This window comes from Uloborus diversus, chromosome 10 (genome assembly GCF_026930045.1).
Source record: "Uloborus diversus isolate 005 chromosome 10, Udiv.v.3.1, whole genome shotgun sequence".
NCBI classification, from domain to species: Eukaryota; Metazoa; Arthropoda; class Arachnida; order Araneae; family Uloboridae; genus Uloborus; species Uloborus diversus.
Genome location: NC_072740.1, coordinates 50338761 through 50352202, shown reverse-complemented (window position 1 = coordinate 50352202; position 13442 = coordinate 50338761). Strand labels below are relative to the sequence as shown.

At 32.4% G+C, this 13442-nt stretch overlaps 1 protein-coding gene across 1 annotated transcript in view; it reads left to right on the top strand.

Moving 5' to 3' along the window:
- The window catches only part of LOC129231863 (mitochondrial 10-formyltetrahydrofolate dehydrogenase-like), a 126648-nt gene that overhangs the window by 88581 nt on the left and 24625 nt on the right, over positions 1–13442 (top strand). Inside the window, exons 16-19 of the mRNA XM_054866248.1 lie at positions 4912–5005; positions 5085–5184; positions 6429–6527; positions 10723–10796. Of these exons, the coding sequence (XP_054722223.1) occupies positions 4912–5005; positions 5085–5184; positions 6429–6527; positions 10723–10796 (367 nt within the window). The remainder of the gene's footprint in view (positions 1–4911; positions 5006–5084; positions 5185–6428; positions 6528–10722; positions 10797–13442) is intronic.

Below are 13442 nucleotides of genomic sequence, written 5' to 3'. Positions count from 1 at the left end.
GATGAAGCATTACGGAGGAAAGAAACAAATATATTTTGAAATTCATGACTAATTGACAATTCTATGAGTTTTGAGCATTTTTTACAAAAAATTATGACTTTACCCATTGCAAATCCTCTAAATGAATAATTTTTCCTCCTGAAAGAATTCAAACAAAGGCACCTGAAACCTGGGGACCCCTTAGACGAAGCCCTATTGGGATCAATCCTATTAGGGTACCCTATTGGGAGCAATCAATCCACGCCTAAAATTCATGACCGACTCTCAATTTCCATGAGTTTAGAGCATTTTTCACTCAAAATTATTACTTTCCATGGCAAATCCTCAAAACAAGCATTTTTTTATCCTGGAAAAATCCAAACAAACGCACTTGAAGCTTGGGGCCCCTTTAGAAGCGGTGTACCCTATTGGGAGCAGCAAACCCGCGCCTAAAATCCATGACTAACTGTCGATTCCATGAGTTTTGAGTATTCTCCACTCAAAATTATGACATTCCATTGCAAATTCTCTAAACGAACAATTTTTTCTCCTAGAAAAATCCAAACAAAGGCACCTGTAGCCTGGGGCCCTCTTAGATGTGGCCCTATTGGGAGCAATCCCATTAGGGGGCCCTATTCGGAGCAATCAGCTCGCGCCAAAAATCCATCACTAACTCAATTTCCATTAGTTTTGAGCATTTTCCACTCAAAATGATTACTTTCCATGGCAAATCCTCAGAATAAGCAATTTTTTCTCCTGGAAAAATCCAAACAAACGCACTCCAAGCCTGGGGCTCCTTTAGACGCTGGGGGCCCCATTAGGAGCAGCAAACCCGCGCCTAAAATCCATGACTAATTGTTGATTCCATGAGTTTCGAGCATTTTCTACTCAAAATTATGACGTTACCCATTGCAATTCTTCTAAACGAACAATTTTTTCCCCTGGAAAGATCCAAACAAAGGCACCTGAAGCCTGGGGCCCCCTTAGACGCGGCCCTATGGGGAGCAATCAGTCAGCGCTTAAAATCCATTACTGTCAATTTCCATGAGTTTTGATCATTTTGCACTCAAAATTATGACTTTCCATGGCAAATCCTAAAGCAAAATATTTTGGTTTTGAGTATGTAACACTTCGCGGCCCGGAGGCCCCCTGCTTTGCTGGAGGCCCCAGCTATCGCCTCATGCGCCTATGCGGTGATCCGCCACTGGCTAAGACAAACTCTTGAGCAAGTAGCTCAACGGTAACGCGTCAGCAGTTCTTTTAAAGACTCCGTGATCCAGACATCTTTTCGCTCTTATTGGGAGCTGAGACGATCTGGACGAACCGTGATCAAACTGAAACCGATACACCTATTAAAAACATTCAGTTAATCTTGATACTGGTGGAGAAAAATATTTTTCACAATAGTGTGAAATCTGCAATTTCTAGCAATTCAGAAACCTTTTTGATAAATATAGTTGATTTTCTCAGGAAGTGAATAAAAAGCTGTAAAATCCCGAAACGCTCTACAAAAATGATAAGCAACGTTTCGGGTTTTTTTAGCATATTGTTTTTTAGCAGTAAGTCAAACGATGTTAGAGTTATATCAATTAATTAACTTACACCGCCATCTATTAAAAATTTTTAGAACTAAACAATTAATTGTATAATTAATACTTAATTTGCAATAAAAAATTATAAAAACTATCCTATCTTTTAAGTTGGACCAAATGACGCATAGGTATGAAATTTGATAAAAATCGGTTGAGTAGTTTTGGAGTTTACCCCGAACAAACATCGTGACACGAGATTTTTATATATATATAGATATATATATATGATATCGATTTATCGTTTTCTGATTTACCTGCAATTAAAATACCATCAATTTGTAAAAATCAGAAAAATAAAGTATTGGTAGTCTTTTTGTCTTTCTCTATTCACACATATATACATTCCTACTACATACTTTAAGTTTTAGCAGATCTAATCTGCATACTGGACACACGTTTTACGCACGAGAAAACGCATAAAATGAGCTACAAAAAAAAAAATAATAATTTTCTAGAAAACAAGAAGAGATCCCATGCTGGTTTCTTTTTTATGATGTTTTACACATAGCCAGGTACCATAATATATAAAAGGTTTTTTTCCTAGTGATGCTGTTTTAAGTTAATTGCGATCATAAAAGCACAATTTTTGAAAATTTGAAAAATATCAGGGCATTTTTCTCCGAAAAAAAATTAAACCTCAAACAAATTTTGTGCTATTTACTCTCTTTATAGTATAAACTTTCAGTATATGTCACATTTTTTTTCGGGGGGTGGCTTTTTGGCGGGAAATAACGCAGGTTAAACTTGCGCGAAAACGGATAAAATCCATACTTTGCGACCCCTAATCTGAAGAAAGCAACAACCCCCAACCAAAATAACTATGAAGTCATCATCACTAGATACAGTACAACCAATAAATATAAACATAACCGTGGGTTGGTGCTTCTGTAAAGAGCTAAAGCGCACTGAAATGCGACTTTTAGAATTTTTCTAAAAAAGCGCTGCAAAACCTCAAACTTTGGAAATTTTTAACGAGCGAAAAAATTTTTTGGAAGGCTAAAAATATCAGAATGTTCACTTCTCATGACCTACTTTGACATATAAAAAATTTAGAAAAATCAAAAATGGTAACTGCCACACCTTGTCTGAACTTCAAAATAATGGCTCTTAAAGCATAAAATAAATGCTTGTCAGACATTTGTCCAAATTCCTATGGATTTGGTTCAGAAAAACTATCAGAAAAAAATGTTGACGTAAGATTGCTACTATAGAGGATTTTTCGAATTACTCCTTTTTAGAACTATTTTTGAAGCCTTCAAAAGTATTTAAGATTATAATCTACGGTATAATGTAAAAGATTTTATCTGAAATTGAATAACACCAGAAATAAAATATTTGTTCGATAAGTCAAAAAATTATAATGAAAGTAAATAAATTTTTAGTGGGTTCCACGAAGAAGAAGGTTAAGAGAAAATGCTAAAACATAATATTAATCCGACTTTTATGGTAAATTTACATATTCAACTAAAAATTTACTGAAAAATTAAATCGTTTTGAATTTTACGTCAAGTAAAAAGTCTCATATAATTTTGTTTTTACTGCAAATTATTATGACGTCAATATTTTAGGTTATTCTTATTTTTTTTTTTGTCGGTTAAGCAACGAAAAAATTTTTTTTGATGAAAACACGGATGATATAAACGAATTCAGTTTTATTTCTTCTGGTTTTAAATCAATTTTGCTGTTTTTAGGTGCCTGGAAAACCTGTTGCACTAAAATTTGTTTACTTAATTTTTTTACTAGTTACTCAATTTCCGAACTTTACATTAGTTCAAAACAGTCGAGCTCGATCATAACGAGTGCGAAGAAATCGTCACCTTTGCGCGTTATATATCCGAGTGCTTGTAAAATTTGGTTTAGTAAAAAAACCCAGAAAAATATGCATGCGTACTTTGTTTTAATTTTTTAATTTTTGTGCAGTGCCAAAGAAGTTGATTTGTATGCTTTGAACTGTCTCATTGTCTCTTGTTTCTGCTATTGTTTTTTTGCAGAACATTTATGGTCAGTAAAATAAAATCTGTACCTCAGAGCCAGACTGACGTAAGTCCAAAAATATTTCCGTTTATTAGTACTTAGAAGCCTATTCCGTGGGTTAAAAGTACGCGTCCTTTGCATGCGCCAGAAAAAAGTTTATCCACTCTCCTGTAAAATCACCATAATGTGACTTATTCACGTCCTTCTGGCTCTGAAGTACAGAAATATTGTCATTACACCCCTAGTTCCAAACAAAATTGAGGTATTTCTGCGCACTCAATAGCCGTTGAGTGTGTTGGGTGTACTTGGAGTTTCAGCTTGAAATAATCATCATCACCACTTTCATCGTTTTTTCATCTGCTTTACCATGAACTTCAGCAGCAGTATCCTAAGAAATTCACTGCATTTCGAACTAATCTCTAACTGTTAGTTGACTTCCGAATGTTAAAAGATTTTTTTCGAGAAAGGATTAGCTGACCTGGAGATGCAGATTTCAATAAAAATGTTATGAATCACAAAAATATTGCTCACTATAACCGAAGTTTGGTTGTTGAAAGTGAGTTATGGTCTCATAGATTTAACACGTACCATTCATATTATGTCTAACTTCCTATTTAAATCCATTCTCGTTAAATAGGCGATCGTTATAAGCGAGATCGACTGTATTATGCCTCATTTGCTTACTTTGAAACACATAAAAGTTGAAGTACTGTGTTTGAATATCGAAATTTACTATAAATAATCAGGACAGGCAAAATGTAAAGGAAACCTAAACATATGATAGAATGAATTTGTTATCGTTTCAATCATTTTAATGAATCGTTTTGAGAAAAATTGAAGCTTTGATTTTTTTTTCTTTTTTAAGATGATTGTTTTAAAAATAGGGAGGGAAAAAACTATTTAGAGCAATACTTAGCCGAAGCATTATGATAACAAATGCTAAAAAAAGGGATTAGTATAAAGAGAAGTATCCTCTTACTTTTAGACGAGCTCCTTGTTAAATTATGCATTCGATGTAATTTTACTTATAGCGCTGTATGAAGCAGCACTTACGGTCTTGTTTGTCATTTTATGTCTGCATGAAATGTTACTTACGTTATTTAATTTACTTACATTACACCAAATAAAAACAGTTACAGTTTTAACTGCATACAAGAACAAAAGAAAATTAATTTTCTTATTGTGTTGACGATGTAACAAATTTTACTCTTAGAAAAAAGGATTTCTGTTCTACTCTTTGAACATTTATTAATTACTTCTGCTATTATTCTCTTGTTAACTCTCCAACTCTAGAAGTACTTGTTATTTTACTACTTCATACGCATACAAATACTTTTTATTTCTTCATTGTACTTAACTTGGGCAGGAGGTGAATGTGGGCAGGCTATGGCTGAGCATCCGCTTATTAGAAAGCTTGGATTCACAGGCTCGACACCTATCGGTAAACAAATCATGAACAGGTAAGTTAAACGAAAAAATTTTCTTAAGAATTCATTAAATATTAATCTTCCATATTTTCAACTCCCTTTTTTTTTTCAGTTGTGCTGTTTCAAATTTGAAGAAAGTGTCATTAGAATTAGGTGGTAAATCTCCTCTGATAATATTTTCTGACTGTGATTTAGACAAAGCCGTAAGGCAGGTAATATATTAGTTTTGAAGTTGCTTTTAGTCTGATTATGCTTACAGGTTTTATAAATAAAACAAAAGTATCACTTCATGAATTTATGTGCGTAACTTTACTGTGAAGTTTAGGATGTAAATGTTAAAGTACACCAAGAATCTTTTCAAAATGGGAAAATGTCATTTAAATTTAGTGCTTTAAATTTAAATTGTCGAGTGTAAGAGCAATAAAGTTTTTTCAGATTATTTAATCTCAGTGATTAAAGACGTATTGAACTTCATTTGATTATTTAATGTGTCGTATATAAGAACGATATATATATACATACATATATATAGTAGTTTTAAGTTTAAGTTGCTTTAATGTTGCTTTCAAAGTCAGATGCTGTGTGCCTTAAATCTTTTTGTTTTTCGTGTAACTCCCTAATGCGCGCTTTTTGTCATATGAACAAATGGTAATCAAGAAATATATGTATCTTCAAAACTAGAATCAAATGGTTTCAACGTCATCAAAAAACACCATTCGCTTTCACTTAAATTTTTATTTTTAATTTTACAGCTTGATGTTTCATTTTAAATGAGTTAAACGAAATACGTATTTTGTTTCTCTTCAGTTTTGAGTTAAATCAAAAATAAATTTATGCGATTAAAAATATGCTTTTCATGGGGGAAAAAAAAAATTCTTTGCAAAAAAAAAAAAAAAAAAAACTGATTTTTTTAAATGTAATTTTATTGTCAAATTCTAATTTTAAAAACAATTTTGGCTAAATAATGAAAAAAAAAAAAGATTGCACTGAATTCAAATACGTTTAAGTGTTTTTCAAAAGTTTAAATCAATAAATATCATTAGTAAAACACTCATAAAAATTACTAACAAATTTTAAAACATCATCAAGAGTAAAATAAAACTTCAACTATCAGGTGAGGGTTGTGCTACCCTTGAGGGGACTCGTGTAAGCACTACATACAAATCAATACTGTGTTATGTAGGATTCCAGTCTAGTTGAATTATTTAGTCTAGGTTTTTCCCTGGTGGCATCAGTAAACTTCTTTGCCTACAAGTATTAGTCACCTTTAAGTTAAGTTTTATTTTCAGCAAACTAGAGCTTGGACTCTAATTTTCAACATGCGCGCTCTTTAGAAGAGGTTTTATAAACACACGCTTTCTTTTCTCTCCTTTTTTGTCAGGAAATTTTTGCTGACAAGTGTTCTCTGTTTCATTTTGTAGTTTATACATAAGTCATAAATGCATCTTTATTTCAGGGAATGAGTGGAGTTTATTTCAACAAGGGTGAAAACTGTATTGCAGCTGGTCGATTATTTGTGGAAGATTCAATACACGACGTCTTCGTAGAGAAAGTGGTATGTACGAGATGTTTGCTTTCGAGGAAAATCATACATTTCCATTTTGTTGTGTTTCTTCCATTTATAGTATAATTTTCAGCTGCATTTGAACTACAGTCGATTTCGCTTATAACGATTGCAAAGGAGCCCGATATTTGCTCGTTATAACCGAGTGCTCGTAAAAAACGAGTTCTCGAAAAAATCATAAAAATTTATCATAGTTGCTTTTTTTTCTTCTTTTTAATCACTGTCCAGTACCAAAAAAGTGGGTTACTTCGCTTTGAACTGTCTGAATATTCTTGTATAATTGTTTTTGAAGGATACACATATACACAACACACATGTATAATATTATTAATGTTTCTTTACTCCACAAACTAAACGAGCTGATGTGTGCCTCACATGACTTTCTTTTACTCCATTTTAATGTCATTTTACCATTATTGGTCATTTTAATGTCATTCAATAGTTTACTCTCGAAATATCACCAACAGTGGCCAAATTGAAACCAAATTTTAAAAACAATTAAAAAAAAAATAATTTGAATTTTGACATCTTGAATTCAAATTATGTTTTTCGCAATCACGAGTGTGTGTGTATGTAGGCATGTGTGTTTGTGTAGTTAGGCATGAGTGTATGGGTAGTTGTGTGTATGTGTGTTTGTGCGTGTGTGAGGGGGTATCTGTGGGTGTGTGTATGTGTGTTTGTGCGTGTGTGAGGGGGTATCTGTGGGTGTGTGTATGTGTTTGTGTGTGTGTATGTGTAGGTATGTATATATGTGTGTGTAGGTGTGTGTAGGTATGCGTGTGTGTGTAGGATATGGACGCAACCTCGAGACGGCTTTCGCTAGAGGAGCAGCATCGTGAGGAGCCGGTCGACGGTGATGCTGCAGAGGGTGCTGGCGGGAAAATAAAACCATAGGAACGCCAAAAACAGTCAAATGAAAGCAATAAGCAATCGTGATTGCTCAAAAAAAATCGCCAAATTTGTCGCCAAGTTGGCGAAAAAACTTGACGACCGAAAGACTGGCGATATATCGCCAAGTGTCCGCCAAATTGTAACACCACTTGAGTTTACATCGAAATTAACAATGATTTCCCCTCAAAAAGGGGCAAAAGACCCCCTTAGAAACACCCTAATGCAATCAAAAGGGGAGGTGCACAACTAGATCCCACTAAGAGTCTACGTACCAAATTTCAACATTCTAGAACATACTTTTCTTGAGTTATGCGACATATATACGCACATACATACATACGTACGTACATACAGACGTCACGAGAAAATTCGTTGTAACTAACACGGGAATTGTCAAAATGGATATTTCGCGTGTCGATACATTCTTAGGCATTTATCCAAGTGTGGTCGAGTCGAAAAAAAAAAACTCAACATTCATTCGGGGGTGAGCAAAACGGAAATTAAGGTCGATTTTTGAGTGAAATTTTTTTCGCGAATACAATACTTCCTTTTTTGTAAAAGAAAGTAAAAAAAATGCCGTCATTTCCTGTTCTTAGGCTTTACGGTTTGTCACTAACTTTGGAAGGTCATAGAAAATGTACCAAAAAAAGGTAAGTTGAGCTGAAATTCAATAAAAAATTTATGAATCACAAAAATGTTGCTCGCTTTAAGTGGGGTTTGCTCGTAAAAAGCGAGTCATTCTCCCATAGATTGAACAGTGTACCAACCAAGTATTTAAGATTTCTTCGCTAAATCCGGGTTCTCATTAAATCAGGGCTCGTTATAAGCGAATTCGACTGTACAGAATTCTAGCATTTCTATTAATCTCAATAAATCACAATGCAGAGAATATTTGAACAAAACCTATTTTATCCATTAATTTTGCTCAATCAAACGAAATTTAATAATCATAACCTTTCTAGAGCATGAAAGAATAATTACAATTTTTCTATCGCAGCATTTTATTTGCTTTTGTGAGCCTGACCGTTTTTGTGCACATCATTTCATATTCATTGATTTATTTATTTTAATGTTAAATGTTTAAAATTCCCTTCTCTGTTGTACGCTGTTACAATGTATATTATTCTCAGTTTTACAAAAATCAGAAGATAGTTGTTTATGTATATATGTTTATGGTGCGCTGACGACAAGGGAAATGTAATAAAAATTAAGTGTTGTTAAAATAATAATGAGGAGATTCAAAGGTTTCATGGAGAAAGTTGATAACATTACCTCTAAATAAGTAATCAGCCAATTTCCTGCTGATTATGTAAATTTAGTGCACCAAGTGAGTCTCTGCAATTACTCTCGAAACTGCTGAATGAATAATTTTAAATTTGATTTTTGTAACGAAATTGTAATCATAGTATATTCTTTAAAAGTGAATATCATACTTTACTCCACTAACAAACAACGTTCTATTATTAGTTAATTAATGCAATTTAAACAAATATTTATTAATGAATAATTATTTGAAAAATAATTTATATAATTAAATCAATTTTATGCATTCAATGCAATTTTAATATTAGTTATTTAATTTTATGAATAAGTTATATTTATGGTTCTAATATTAGTTACTTAATTAATTTCGTATTAATACTTACTTACGTAGTCATCAAACATCGTTCTAATATTAGTTAATTAACACAATTTAATCACATAATTATTAATTAATAATTATTTCAAATATTAGGTATATAACGCAACTTTATGCACTCAATGCAGTTTTAATATTAGTTTTTTTTATTATAAACAAGTTATATTAAATGTTCTAATATTAGTTATTTAACTAATTTTGTATTAATACTTACTTACGTAGTTACTTAATGCTCTAATAAAACTCTTACTCCTTTGTGGATGAGGCAAGAGAAAGCTGGAACAATCGATAGAAATGACAAAAAAGGGTAATTCAATTACCATAAATTGATCGTGCCTTGCATATTATAATCTAATTATTTGTGTGTAATCAAATCATAACGATGGGCATTATGAGTTTTTTTTTTTTATCAAAAAGAAAAATGGGATGGAAGGAAGGACTGAAGCTCAGACTAGAGAAACTCATAGCACTTCAATAATAGTCTGAATTACCAGTGCGTCTCCTTTGTTAACCTCTTCAATGTAGGGGAAGAGGAATGAAAAATTCAATCATTCAATGAGATGGAAAAATTAAATCACATTTTTATTATGAAAACACATTGAAATCAATTTCTTTTAAATTCTATAATATGTGTTACTGCAATAGGTATTATAAAAGGTGGTTTAGAAAAATCTACGAATTCACACAAAAGAAAAATTAAATAAAAACGAAATGTAATTTTGTCTCACTGTTCACCCAGTGAGTGGGAACAGTAAGTGGGAACAGTGAGACAACTTTTATCGAGCTAGCGAACATGAAAAGCATCAAGACTGACCTGAAAACATTTAGATATTTATTGCCGTTTCGTTTTACCCTAGGTTACGGGCTTCATCAAGTCACATTTTAAACAAAAAAATGTCAGAATCGGGTTTTTCGTTTAGGGGCTATGATGCACATGATAAAATTAGCGGTTCTCATATGACCCGAGGGCCGTTGGTTGTTCAAACGTAGATAAAAACTCTCGATAGTGTACATTTCAAAGAAAGAAAACATATCAAAACCGGTTCATCCGTTAGGTATCACTGATTAAAATGAAATAAAATAAAATAGGGGCTGCGATGCCAAACACACACACACACACACACACATGTCGCATTTATAATCCAATATGCTTTTTTGCGTCGGGGAGGAAACTAACAGATTAAATTCGAAATCGAAATAAATTCGCCACATAATTTCTATAAAATCTAGTAAATGCATCTATATTATTTCGATATAATATCCATAACTCCATTTAACGCCCTTATTGCGTTCAATGATAGTTAAATGAAAACAATTAGCAATCGTGATTGCTCAAAGAAGAAAGAAAAGAAAAAAGAAGAAAATACCTCATTGATTGCCAACCATTCTTATGCCTATGCAAAATTTACAGAAACATCTTCAGAGCTCTCTCCCCCCAGTCTTAATTTAAGGCAATATTAATTTACGCAATTTTCGTACTATTCTTATGACAAAATGATTCCTCTTCAATTTGATTTCGGTTTAACCATGATGTGAATATTTAATAATTAAATTTTATTACTGTTTTCCAAAATAGTTTTAAAATTATTTGTATATTAGTCATTATTTACACAAGTTAAATTAAACAGTTGCTAAATGGGATATTTCTAATTCTAGATTGCAGAAACTAAAAAAATGGTTATTGGTGATCCTTTAGACAGGTCAACAGATCATGGCCCTCAAAATCACAAGTAAGTTTAATCACTCTGCAACTATTGCGTTTGACTTGCACATTGAAGAGCAGAACGGAGAAAAGTGTATAAGGTAAACTGCATGATCTAAGATTTATGTGTGATAAAATGATAAATAAGTTTTAACTCACATAAAATGTAACTAAAATTAATTTTTAATTTTCTCTCAATTATTCATATAAGTATTTTTAATAAGTTGACGTACATTTTTCTCATTCAGCTCCAACTTTAAAATAAGAACTTTATCTCAGATTAAATTTAACTGATTTGAACTAAAACTTTCTCGATTAAAAATCGACTTTCAGTATAGATTAAATATTTTTAATATTATAGCAACAAAATAAGTCTAAAGAAGACAACATTAATTTTTCAAATATGTTTTGAAAATTTAAGTGAGTAATGTAAGTTCAGAAAAATCATGCTTCTACAGAATTAAGCATGGGGTTTTAAACATTTCTTTGAATGTAAGCGCTTAAGGAAAATAACGCTTAAGGAAAATGAAAAATATTTTACTTTCTGCTGAATGTTATAAACATGTAGTTCAAAAATTTCCCCTGGTTTCCCCCCCCCCCATTTATCAGCACAAAAAGGTGTTAATCATAAAAAGTGTATCCGGCACTTTACGTTGTTTCACAATCATTGCAATTATGTGTGTAATACATAATTCTGATTCTTACCTCAGCCATACCAATTCTTCCAACCAGTCAAGGCAGAATAATTACATAATGCCCGAAAATTACATTAAATATCAAAAATGTTTTTCATAAAAAATCAAAATCCTCTTTTTAAAAGATCCTCTTGAAGGAATGCATAAGGTTATTAAGATATTGCACATATCGTCGGCACCAGTCGTCGGAAAAACTACATTTTGTTTCTAGCGATCTACAACTATTTTATGACAAATGTACGCAGTTAACTACAACTATTTTTTTCAAAATGTAGCAACTACAAGTTACCTTTTAAAAGGAGCCGATACTTCGCTAGTCTTTAAAAAATAAATAAATAAAAGGTATACACATGCACACCGTTTGAGGATTGAACGAAACAATTCAAAAAGTAGTTTAAATTAACAAATTGGTTCATTTGAACATGGAATATTACTAAGAATTATTTATTCTTTCTTTCCTTTACCGAGCCCATTTGTCATTCCAAACATTTTTTTACGATTTTTACGAATATTCGCTGCAAGAAAAGATCTAAAAGTTGAAGGAATTCTACCTTCAAGTTTTCAACCCTTTCTTGATAGTGTATATTTCATTTACGAAGAACTCGGCTATTTGTAAATAGATGCAGTCATAATTTGATTTATATTTTATGTAAACATACATATACATAAAATTGATTTAGATGATGTAAAACATGTCTTTAAAAAAGAGAAAACTTTACTTTTCATTATAGGAGTTAATTTTATAATAATTTATATTTTGTAGGAACTAGTTAATTGATTTTCAGCTTCTAGCTTGGATTTCGGCCCTGGACACCATCTCCTTTCTTATGCCCCTGATAAAATGAAAGAAAAGCATTTTTCAATTTTACCAAACTACCTCAAAAACGTACAATATTTAATAACTGACTTTAATTATGTTAATATATCAATACTCAATCAGTAAAAAAGAGAAAAAATAAAGAAATAGGGAAAATATCCCAAACGGTACGAGTACTTATAATCAAATATTAATCAATATCCGAAATATGAAACATAACTAAGAATACTTACTTAACTTCAATGTGCAAATTTTAAACTACAGTGGACTCGCGCTACTACGCGATTCGATTAACGCGAAATGGCTGCATAGCGATCTTTTCCCGAGTAACGAATGTTAAAGCTAACGTGAATTCCTCACCCCACACCGCGAAAATTTTCGAAAGGGAATCACGGGGTTTGAGTATCATCTTCTTTATTGGGTACAAAATATTAGTCTCGTGAATGGCCTTACCCTTTAGCTAGCATCACTGAAAGCGGAAATTCCCCACACCGTACTAGTCGAAACATCGCCTTGTTAATTTACAACCCGCCACTCCACATCTTTTTAATGCTAAATATGAAGTTTATGAAACATAATTTCACATAAGTGAGCTGTTTATCTAAAGTTTGAAAATGGAAGGAAAAATAGAAAGTTTCTGACAACTAAAGAAATGTAAAGATTTTCGATTTGCTTGAACAATTAAAATGTGTGTCGAATATAATTACTGTATTTACTGTACAGTACTATTGTAGTGCTGCATTTTATTATTGCTACATATATTGGTGGACAATTGCTAAGGACGGATTATAATGGGCTATGTAACGCATAAAAAAATAAGTGTAGTTCAAGTCAAGTGAAATGAACTAATACCACAGCTCGAAAACATTGCAATGACGATAATTTATTGTGCTCTGAAATCCAGAGGGCGTTGAAAAGTGTTCAAAGGACGAAACAGTCATTTTGGGCTGAATACGTAAAAGTGAATAAATGTAATTACCGCCCCCAGGCGTTCCGGCGTACGATGTCAATATGGGATATGGCTACCATGGAGAGCGATGCAAGCTTCCACACGTCATTTGATGCTTTACACAACATTATCAAGCAGCAGTTGGGGTAATTTATCCCATTCTTCTGTCAGTCACGGATAAGGGATTCCTTGCTTATTGGAGGGCGTTGTCAA